Source organism: Belonocnema kinseyi, chromosome 1, assembly GCF_010883055.1.
Source record: "Belonocnema kinseyi isolate 2016_QV_RU_SX_M_011 chromosome 1, B_treatae_v1, whole genome shotgun sequence".
NCBI classification, from domain to species: domain Eukaryota; kingdom Metazoa; phylum Arthropoda; class Insecta; order Hymenoptera; family Cynipidae; genus Belonocnema; species Belonocnema kinseyi.
The window spans coordinates 115,774,310-115,786,589 of record NC_046657.1 but is presented as its reverse complement, the minus strand read 5'-3'; the positions used below and the strand labels follow the sequence as shown (position 1 = coordinate 115,786,589).

The window sequence follows — 12,280 nt, the reverse complement described above, 5'->3', positions numbered from 1 at the left end:
GAGGGAGCTCTTCTTAATATTTTGACACCAAAATCATGTCGATACACCTTACCGACTGCGAGTAAAGCCACCCACGCTTTAACTTGACAGACTGTAGGTCACTAAAAATTCGACTGAATGAAAAAGCATTGAAAATTGAAATTATACAAGTTTGACCAATTGAAATTGTTTCATTTATAAAATTTTAATAACAAATTATTCAATTTTATTATTTAACTGCCGAGGCTTTGAATTGGCTTGGCAATGGTATATTTTGAACAATTTAAATTTTAAACCAGTTTGTAATTCCCCAATAAAAAATTGTACAACTTGTGCTTTTTTGGCTCTTTCACCATTTTTAAATTAAAATATAAAATTAATATTATTTCAACATTTTTGTAATTTATAGTATTCATCATATAAAATAATAGAAAATCAAGGATAATATTTTTAATAATTAAAGAACATTGATGTCTTAACTCTAGAAATATTGTAAACATTCTTTAAAACCGAAGGTTTTTTATTAACAGTAACAATTTTAGACGTAAGAAATTAACACAACATAAAAAAAAAATTGTTTAAAATTGTAAATCTTATTTTAAACATAATGTTTCTTTTTTAAATAAACCTTCTCTGATGGAGAATGTTAAAATAACCTAAAATTGTTCAAACGTTTTAAGTCTTATTTGAAACATAATTTTTTTATTAAAAATACCAATTTTCCACGAAAAATACTAATATTTACAAAAATTGCCTAAAAGATTCTAAATCTTGTTCAATATATGATGATTTTTGTTCGAAAATACCAATTTTCGATGTAAACGCCAATGTAGATCTAAAATTTTTGAAAAATTATTAATCTTCTTTGAAATCTAGCGATTATTAAATAAAAATTTCAATTTTCGACAATAATCATTGGATTTAAATATGATTTTTTGTAAATACCAATTTTAGATGAAACACTAATATAATCTAATGTTTTTGAAAAATTGTAATTCTTATTTAAAATCTAATTATTTTTATTTAAAATAACCGATTTTTTGTGAAAAACGTTAACATATCCTGAAACTGTTAAAAAATGGCAAATGTTATTTGAAATACCAACTTATGGTGCTAAACGCTAACAAAACCTAAACTTGTTAAAAGTTGCGAATTTTCTTAGAGTTTTATTAAAATGAAAAATAACGATTTCCGACGAAAAACCCTAACATAATCCAAAATTGTTAAAAGATTCTAAATCTTCTTGATATCATAATAATTTTTGTTTAAAAATACCAATTCTTGGTGTAAAACGCTATTGTTTTAAGATGTACAATTTTAGTGTAAAACACTAACATAATCTAAATTGTTAAAATTTGTGAATCTGCTTTAAAATACATGTGGGGGATTTTGAAACAATCTATTTATTTGTTTGGACTCTAATTAACCAAAAAGTGAGGTAATTTGAAATTATGGTTTTTAATTGTGAATCTTGTTCATGTTCATTTTGCATTAAATTATTGACAGAAACGTAGGTTTCATTTTGATCTTAAATTAAAATTTTAAATATAATTGAAAAAATTTTAAATACCAGTTTCTAATGAAAAACAGTAACCTAGTTCAAAATTGATCAAATATTTTTAATCTCGTTTCAAGTTTAATGATTGTTGTTTAAAATACTAATTTTTGGTTTAAGACCCTAACATAACCTAAAATTGTTCAAATTCGTGAATCTTCTTGCAAATATACTTTTTTCAATTAAAAATACCACTTTACGACGAAAAACGCTAAAATAAACCAAAATTTTTCAAAGATTCTATATCTTGTTCATATAATAATGATTTTTGTTTAAAAACACCAATTTTTTTTTGTAAAACGCTAATATTACCTAAAATCGTTCAAAATTGCGATTCTATTTTTAAATCCATTTTTTATTATTATTAAAAATACAAATTTCCGACGAAAAACATTAACAGTCTAAAAATTTAAAAATGATCTAAATCTTGTTCAAATTATGTCTTTTGTTTTAAAATACTAATTTTCGGTTTACAATGCTAATATAACCTAAAATTGTTAAAATTTGTGAATCTTCTTGGAAATATAATTTTTTAATTAAAAATACCAGTTTCTGACAAAAACACTAATATAATTCAAGATTTTAAAAAGATTGTATCAGTGTAAAACGCTAAAAATCATGAACCTTTAAAACTCAATTATTTTTATTTAAAAATCGCTAAAAATGAAAATCGTAATTTGCCGAAAGAATTTTTATATAATATATAAATTTTAATAATATTAAGATAACCTAAAATTGTTGAAAATGCGATATCTTGATGATTTTCGTTTGAAACAATTTACAATAATTTATTACATGATTTGAAAGTTTTTATTTAGGCGCGCACGAGCCTTAAAAACACAAAACTTCCTCAAATCGTACTTTAATAAAAAAGTAGTGAATTTTAAATCCATCCAAGAGAGAAAAAGTGACTTCATAATTGAACATTTTGGGGACTTTAAAACTAAAATTGTCCAATTTAAGCCATAAAAATTAAACGATTTACAATTAATTTTTTTTATATTGAACACTTTAAAATAACAGGTGCTTCTAACTATATTTCCCATTTGAATCGTAGCTTTAAAAAATTCAACAACAAAAATTTGTTTAAACAATTGACAATAAACATTTTGAAAAAGGAGGTTGGAAAAATGAAATAGTTAAACTTTAGTTGAAAAAATTGATTTTCAATAAAAAAATAACGGATTTTCAAGAAAATAGTTCAATTTTCTACATAACTGATGAATTTTAAAACTAAAGATATGAATCTTCAACTGGAATAGTTGCATTTTAAACCATAAAGATGAGTTTTCAACTAAAAAAGTTAACCTTAAAATTAAATAGTTGAATTTTTAATAACAAAAAATCAGGTTTTTACTAAAAAAGATCAGTTGAACCAAAACTTAAACAATTAAATTTTAAGTTTAAAAAAATTAATGTTTAATAAAATTTTAACTAGAAGTATGGAATATTCAATTGGAATAAGCTACAATTTCAGTTAAAAAATTACTTTAAAAAAAAAAGAATAAATAAGTTTAAAAAGAAATCGTTACATTTTTAAACAAAGTGATGAGTTTTCAAGTAACCTTGTAAATCCTTAACTGGAATAGATGAATTTTAAACCATATAGGTAAATTTTCTACCAAAATTTAATAATTACATTTTTAGTCAATAGATGGATGTTCCACTAAAGAGATGATTTTTTAAATCGAAAAGTATGGAATATTCAACAAAAAAGTTAAATATTCGAAAAAAATTCGTTCTCAACTAAAGAAAAAAAAATGTTTTCAATCAAATAACTCATATTTCAACCATATAAATGAATCTTTAATTAAAACGATGAAACATCTACAAAAAAATTTTTTTTAATAAGAGAGATCAACTTTCAACCAACTAATTTTATATTTTCAACCTAAAAGATGAATTTTCAACTAAAATGATAGATATTTGACTGGAATATTTGCAATTCTAACTGAAGTGGAAAATTTTTCAACAAGAAGATTAACTTGACAAGAAAAAAAAGCATTTTGTGCCCAACAAACCGATTTTTAATCATGAAAAGGTCAATTCTAAAACAAAAAAGGACATTCAAATTGCCAGTTGAAGGAATTCATTTTCAACCACAATGACATATTTTCAACTAAACTAATGAATCTTCAACTGCAATAGTCGAATTTTATACCAAAAAGATGAAATTTCAACTATATAGATTAATTTTCTACAAAAAAGGCAAATTTTTCACAAAATTCATAAATTTTCAAACAAATGGTTGAATTTTCATCCAAAAAAGATACATTTTCAATCAAAAATAGAATGGCTGAATTTTATATTAAAAATCTAATTCGTAACAAAAAAAGACTGATTTTAAGCAGAATATTTAAATTTTCTACTGGAATAGTTGAATTTTTAGTTTAAAAAATTGATTTTCAACAAAGTAGTTACATTTTCAATAAGAGATGAATTTTCAATTAAAATTATGAATCTTGACCCATAAAATAATATTTAACAAAATAATTTAACTTTTAACCAAGTAGTTGAATTTTTAACTAAAGAAAGATGAATTCGCAACGAAAAATGTAACCAAATTTTTTATTATAATTCACCTATATTTCTTCTTTGAAATACTAATTCTACTCTAAAAACTACTTGAAGTACTTTCTTTATCTAAAATTTAGAAGCAGCAACTTTCAAATTGTGAAAATTTTGTCTTGGAATAGGGATTCTTTTCAATATTTTCTTTTAAATCCAAATTATAGTTCTCTAACAAAATTTCCCTTCCAGGTGAAATTATATTTTTGTAAGGAAACTCCCTGCCGTAAAATAAAAATGATAATTATATTCTGAATTTCACTGTTCAAGTCAGGATAAATGAGGAATAAGCGAATAAAACGCGATAAATCCATTTTTTGAAAAAAGGTATAAAATGATTGGTTTTTATATTTTTGAAATATCATCAATTCGATTATTAAATTTAAGTCAGCGAAAAAATCTCAGAGCAAAAAATTGCACAAGGTTTTTCTTATAATGAAAAAATATATAATGAAAAAAACGCATAAATTAAACTGATTAATTAAACTGATTAATTGACATTAAAACTTAATTATCTTAAATAATCTTACAAATCTGCGACTATTGGGAATTGTGGTCTACCATTTCGCCACCTGGCGTCGAAAACTCTACTAGAAAGTGTAGGTACAATTTTTAAGCAGTAAATTAATTTGTGCATAAAAGTGTTTTTACGATAGTTTTGTGAAGTATAAAACAATGATTAAATATTAAAAACAAATCTTCATAAAAAACAAATCGTTTTAGACAAAAATTTAACAAAATAAATTTTTTAACTTTTATAAATTGTAGAATTCAAAGATTCAGATTCAGTTCTAAAAATATAAATCCAGGTTAACATTTCCAATGCTCTAAAATCTAAATTAAAGAATTAATCAATGAATTAAAATTTTTCCAAAATTATAACACTTAAAACAATTTTAAGCCAGAAACATTAAAAATTAAACGATTACATTTTTTCATAAACTGAGCACTTCTTAAATTAAAACTTGAATTATTTGTATTTTAAATGTTAAAAAAATCCTGAAAATGCTTCCAAATCTTATTCGAAAATCTTGAAACATCTGCATGTTTACATTTTTTCAAATTTTTAATTATTTTTTAAATTATTTCATAACTTTTAAGCATACTTTAAAATGAATTCAATTTTTTATAATTTTTTATTTATTCTGCCAAATTAAACAAATTTCCTTAAAATCTTAAACAGATATTTTTGATAATTTTATCAAACTTTCTAAATCTTTTTGAATAATCACTCAAAATTATCTTTTCAAAATAAAAATGATTTTCAATTTTCGTAGGAAATGTCTATAAATTTGTAAAATTTCCGATCAAAAAATAAATTCACTGTCATTTCCCGGTCTCATAAAATTCCCGATTTCCCGGTCTAGCGGCCACCCTGCGATTGGAATTTATATCTGAATTATAACCTAACTTTCAGATCAGTTTTTAAATAGTAAATATTTCATGTATAAATTAATGAAAATGTACTTTGAGTTCATTTTTGCTTGAAAATAAGTCCATTTAAGTTTATAATCTTTGAAAATCACAATAAATAGAACAATAATTGTTTTTTTTAATATTTCTGGAATTTTTTTTACCTTATAAAATGTAAATTCCATCTACAACCCTTTGTTTCCGGTAAAAACTTATTTTTAGTATCCAATAAATACTTTAAACTCCACAACAAAAATTGTTAAAACACTTTTATGCACAAATTAAAATGCATCTTTAAAATTATACATATTCTGTCTAGTTCGGATTGTTCTCACTAAGTGGCGTATCACAGTTTAACCCATCCCAATAGATAAAGTAGAAATCACTTTTCTAAATTGACAAAAATGATTAAAGTAATGAAAACTTGAATTTTTCTGCGATCAGAATTAAATACCCTGGATTTTAATTAAATTCCCTGTTTATTCCTGCTTAATAAATTTCCCAGTCATTTCCCAGTTTCTCGGTTAAGTCGTCACCCTGATAATTTGAGCAAATATGGAAAAACATTGCATCTGAAGATTTTCAACTGCTTAACAATGATCCACGATTGTACTGTTTTTCATACTTCAAAAGATAAAACAGACATTATTATTGACAAAAATTAAAACACTTACCCGTCGACCATATTCGCTTCAATTTCATTCACAACGTCAAACTCTCCCGGAAGTTCTTGTTGAAGCGTTTCCAAGACATCTTTGATCAAACTTTTGGTCTCACTATTAATTCCTGTTTTTCTCCTCACTAACTTTTTCGCCCTTTCGAGCAAATCCATTACATCAACTGACGTCAAATTTTCCTGCGAAAGTGCATTCAATGTTAAGACCGCACTCGCCTGCAAATCTTTCCTGTGATGCATTTCGATTAGCGAAAGTTCCCTGTACCAACGTCCAAGATAACTTCCATAGGTATTCTGGTTTATTAATGCCTGCAGGTATTTCACGGCATCTCCGATCGTTTCGGGCGACTTTTTGAAGGCGTCGATGCTCTTTGACAAAACTTTCGTCCAAACAGAACGTGGAAAGAATTTTTTTACGTGAGTAGGAAGACTGCTGTAAGTATTATTTTTTCCAAATTAACAAAAAATAAATAAATTTAACAATACTCGTAGTCCCTGTGGGATAAAATATAGGGACCAAAAGGTACGTTTTATCATACCTAGATTACCGCCAATTTTTTTATTTCCTAACTTATTTTCACACGAAGAGCCACATTGAGCTGAAAATTTAGGATAATAAATAAGAAGCACTAAGAAAGATGGGTCTGATTCTAAATTTTAATAATGATCAAAAAAGTAACACAAAATTATTTATAAAAAAAAACTTTTGTTATAAATATAAAATTTTAGGACGAGACCCACCTTTCTTAGTGCTTCTTATTTATTATCCCAAATTTTCAACGCGATTTAGCGCTTTGTGTAGAAATAAATTAGGATATAAAAAAAGTGTCAGTAAGGTAGGAATCTGATCACGTGACCCACTCATCACATGGCCTTAAAGGGTATTAAATTCAAGATAAATTCGTAAGACTTCCAAAAAATTTAAGTAAAAATCCAAATAATTCAAATGAATAGAAAAAAATTGGATAAAAAAACTCCATTGATTTCTTTAAAATTAAAATTAATTTAGAGGTACTTAAGATAAACGAGAATTCGATGGAACTCACAAAAATTCAAGGTCATTTATAAAAATTGAAATAAAATAAAAACAATTTAATAATATTTTTCAAAAATACGTTGAATTCAGAAAATTTGAAATGAGCTTACAAAAATTCACGTCAATTCAAAAGAATGTAATGAACTGCCTAAGAATTAAGAGGAGGTTAAAAGACTTAGGACCAAGTAAATAAAAACTTAAAAAAAACATCCACTTAATTAAGTAGAATTGAGTATATTTAGAATAATTCAAGTGCACTAAAAATGTAGAAAATTCCAAAGAACTTAAAAGAATTCAGGAATAATTAATAAGAATTTAAGGTGAAGTTCAAAAAAACATTTCAAATCTTTGAAAACTTGCTAATTTATAACAAAAAAATAATTCAAATAAATTGGAAATAATTTTTTAAATCGAAAAAATGACATTGATTTCCGTAAAATTTGAATGAATTTTGAGGAATTTAAGGGAAATCAGAAGAATTCAATAAAATTCAGCTTGATTTTTTAAATGAATTTTATCAAATTCTTTTTATTTCCCTTAAATTCCTAAAAATTAATTCAAATTTTACCGAAATCAATGGCATTTTTTCGATTGCAAACATTATTTGTAATTCATTTGAATTCTTTTTTGGTTATAAATTAGTAGGGTTTCAAAAACTTGAAATATTTTTTTGAGCTTCACTTTGAATTATTATTAATTAATACTGAATTATTTTAAGTTCTTTGAAATTCTCTAGATTTTTTAGTGCTTTTTTGATTGCTTCTTAAATTCAGCTTGATTTTTTTTATGGATGTTAACAAATTCTTCTTATTTCCCTTAAATTCCTCAACTTTTACGAAAATCCATGGCATTTTTCGATTTAAAAAATTATTATTTGTAATTCATTTAAATTATTTTTTGGTTATAAATTAGTAGGGTTTCAAAGATTTGAAATATTATTTTGAGCTTCATCTTGAATTCTTATTAATTAATCCTGAATTGTTTGAAGTTCTTTGGAATTTTCTAGATTTTTTTAAGTGCACTTGATTTTTTCTAAATTTACTCAATTCTACTTAATTCCATGGATGTTTTTTTAGTTTTTTTTTTTAAATTTTTTATTTACTTGGTCCTAAAGTCTTTTAAACTAATTGAAAACCATTTAAAAATGAACAAAAATGAATTAATTTGTGTATATTTAAAATGAGATTAGAACAATTAAATGAGAATTTGATGAAATGCCTAAGAATTTAAGGTGAGTTTTAAAGACTTCAAGATAAATTAAAAAATTTTTTTTAAAAATACATTGCATTGAGTAGAATTGAGTGAATTTCAAAGAATTCAAAAGAATTCAAAAGAATGCATGATAAATACGAATATAGGGCGAATTCCAAATAATTCCAAAAAATATTTGTAAATCTCATCAAATCTTTGCAACCCTACGAAATCCCTAACTTGTTGTGAAAAATTCTTTGAAATGAATTAAATTATTTAAATTCCTTGAAACCCTTAAAAAGCCTTGGAATCTCTTTAAATTATTTGAATCTTTTAAAAACACCTTGGAATATTTTTAAATACCTTAAAATATTTCAAAATCTGTGAAATTCCTTAAAAATATTAAATTAATTAAAAAATGTCTGGTAATCTTTAAAAATGTCCTAAAGCTTTTGAAAATGCCAAGGAATGAAAAAAATATATACCTAAAAAGATTTCAAACCCTTTGATCATTTTATTAATTGAATTATAGAAATTCCAAAGAATTTAAATGAATTCAGGGTGAATTCTAAAAACTAATGTAAAAACTCTTCAAATCTTTGAAATTCTACGGAATACCTCACTTCTCTTGAATACATTCTTTAAAATCCACTAAAATATGATTAAATCCCATGAAATTCTATGAGATCTGGCGATATTTCCTGAAGCCTTGAAAATTCTATATTTTAAAATGTTGCAGTCGTTTGGAATCTCTTTAAATTATTGAACGCCATTAAAAATTTCTATTAATCTTTTAAGATTCCCTGAAATATTTCAAGTTCTTTGAAATCCCTTCAAACTATTGAAATAAATAAAAAAAATGCTGGTAATCCTTTTAAAATGTCCTAAAGCTCTTAAAAATGACAAGGAATTAGACAAATATATACCTAAAAATATTTCAAATCCTTTGCTCGTTATATGAATTTAAAAAAAATCCAAAGAATTCCCAAGAATTTAAATGAATGCAGGATAAATTAATAAGAATTCAGGGTGAATTCCAAAAACTAATGCAAAAACTCTTTAAATCCTTGAAACGTTACGAAATACCTCACTTCTCTTGAATAAATTCTTTTAAGTCCACTGAAATATTATTAAATCCCATGATATTCTATGAGATCTGGCCATATTTCCTAAAAGCCTGAAAAATTTTTTATTTTGAAATATTGCAATCGCTTGGAACCCCCTCAAATTATTGAAGTTCATTAAAAACTTCTATGAATCTTTTAAGATTCCCTAAAATAATTAAAATCCTTTAAAATCCTAAAAAATACCTCACTTCTCCTGAATAAATTCATTGAAACCCAGTACAAATGTTATAAAATCCTGTGAAATTTTATATTTTCTGAAATCCTGCAAAATGTATTAGAATACGCTGATAGCTTTAAAATTCCTTTAAATCATTGAAATCCTGGAAAATCTTATAAGATCGTGCGAAGTCTTTAAAAATATCATAAAACATTAAAGATCCTGTAAAATCGTTTTATATTTTCTGAAACTCTACAAAATTCTTTATCCTAAAATATTTCAAACATTTTGAAATCCCTTCAAATTAATATAATTAATTAATTAATTCTAGGTTTTTTTTATTTCCCTAAAATATTTTACATTAAAAGCTCCTGAAAATGCTTTCAAAGTTTTCAAAACACTCTAAAATTTTGAAAATACCCTAAAATATTTAAACAGAATTCAAGACAATTCAGAAATAGATATAAACCTGAATTGAGTAGTGATTAAACTATGAGTTAATTTATTAAAAGAAAGGCAATATTATTAAAAATTGCATCATGGGCTACACATAGGGCACCATAGGGACCAAATCTTGAAAACAGGCTACTTTAGAGGCCCCAATTTAATATAGGGTACAATAGGGGATACAGGGCTCAGTATGTGAGGTCTGATTTAATTATAAGCAGATTTGGATAAAATCATGGTTATTAACATTTTTTTTACCTTACTTCTTCTTCTTCTTTGACGAAATGAGAAAGATTTTCGTAGGCAAGGTGACCATTTTTTCTAACCGTTTCCCAGCATTTGTTAGCTATTGCTTCTTCTGATTCCTTGAAAACGTTTCTTGCTTTCAAGTACCTATAGAGACAAAAAAGTGAAATTGGTTGAAAACGGAACGATTATTGATTATTTTGGTCTCTCGTAATTTCCAGATTTAAATAGGAAATTAATACTATTACAAAAATCTTGTATTTTATAACATCTAATACCTAAATAACATAACAGAAAATAAAAGAAAGAACAACATTTGTAATACTTGTTGAATTTCTTATAAAAATACCAATTTCAGACAAAAAATACTGACATAACATACTACTGTTGAAATATTGTAAATATGTCAAGTTTTTTTTACTAAAAATAGCAATTAAAAAAACATTGAAATAACAACAAAAAATGGTTTAAAACGGTAAATATTCTTTTAAATCTAATGGTTTTTTGTTTAAAATCACCTTTTTCTGACAAAAAATGTTAACATAACATAAAATCGTTCAAAAACTGTTCTGCAAGTTTATAGCGATTTCTGTCAAAAAAAACGCCTGCAATACCAAAAATTATGAATTTAATGACTGGATGATGCTCTCAAAAATATTATGATTTTTTTAAATTAAAAATATAAAATTTCGACCAAAAACACTAATACAGCATGATAAAAAATTGCTTCAAATTGTAAATCTTGTTTGAAATTAAATGATTCTTGTTATGTGACGCAAAACAAAACTTATACTAAAATTATGCATTGAATGATCCTAAATGATACTCTGAAAATTTTTCGATTTTTTTATTAATAATATCAAATTAAAAAAAAATTCACAATAATTATTTATCAAGAGAAAATACAAGTTCATGATGTAAAACGCAAACATAACCTAAAATTGTTAAGGATTTTAAAAATTGTTGAAGTTGTAATAATTTTTGTTTGGAAATGCAAATTTTCGACGTCAAATGCCAACGTAACTTTAAACTCTTAAAAAATTATTAATCTTCTTCGAAAGCTAATGATTTTATAATAAAATATCTTATCTTCGAGCAAAAACCTTAACACTACCGGAAATTGTTCCATCTTATGAATTTGATTATTTTAAACAAAACTCATTGGATTTAAATCGAATGATTCTTTTGGGAAGTCGTGTTCAAACTATAATGATTTTTATTTTAAAACACAAATTTGTTGTGTGTAACGCTAACATAACCTAAATCTGTTGAAACTTGTAAATCTTTTTTTTAATTGTTTGTCAACAAAAAAATATATACAAATTTCGGACAAAAAACACTATCATAATCCGAAATTTTTAAAATATTCTAAGTCTTATTGAAGTTAAAATAATTTTCGTTTTAAAATACCCACTTTTTGCGTAATACGCTAACGTAACCTAAAATTGCTCAACAATTATGAACGATTCAAATATAATAATTTTGGTTTGAAATCTCTAAAAGGTAGAAATCCTTAAAATCATCTAAAATTACTGCAAATTGCCAATTCTGATTTTTTTTTTAAATCCTAATTTTCAGTAAAGAAAAGTAACACAACCGAAAATCTATATAAAATTTCAGTCTTCTTCAAAACTGTATAATTTTTATATTAATATTATCTTTAAAAAATACTATTTTCTAGCTGAAAGCACTAACATAAAATATGTATAATATTAACAATAATTTCTTAGATAATTTAAAAGTTTTAATTTAGCCGCCCAAGATTAATTAAAGAGCATAAATGTTTCTTAACCCTTTAACGTCAAAAGGACACTCTTTGAGTGGCCTCTTTTCTACTTTATTTTTCACGATGAAGACGTCAAGGAAAAAATTCGTAAAGTACCAA

The 12,280-nt window shown here is 24.7% G+C and overlaps 1 protein-coding gene across 1 annotated transcript in view; it reads right to left on the bottom strand.

Annotated features, from left to right (window-relative positions):
* Positions 1-12,280, bottom strand: part of LOC117179775 (fanconi-associated nuclease 1-like) — a 30,907-nt gene that overhangs the window by 7,900 nt on the left and 10,727 nt on the right. The window contains exons 4-5 of the mRNA XM_033371877.1: positions 10,408-10,542; positions 6,190-6,624 (exon numbers count right to left, since the gene is read on the bottom strand). Coding sequence (XP_033227768.1) covers positions 6,190-6,624; positions 10,408-10,542 — 570 coding nt within the window. The remainder of the gene's footprint in view (positions 1-6,189; positions 6,625-10,407; positions 10,543-12,280) is intronic.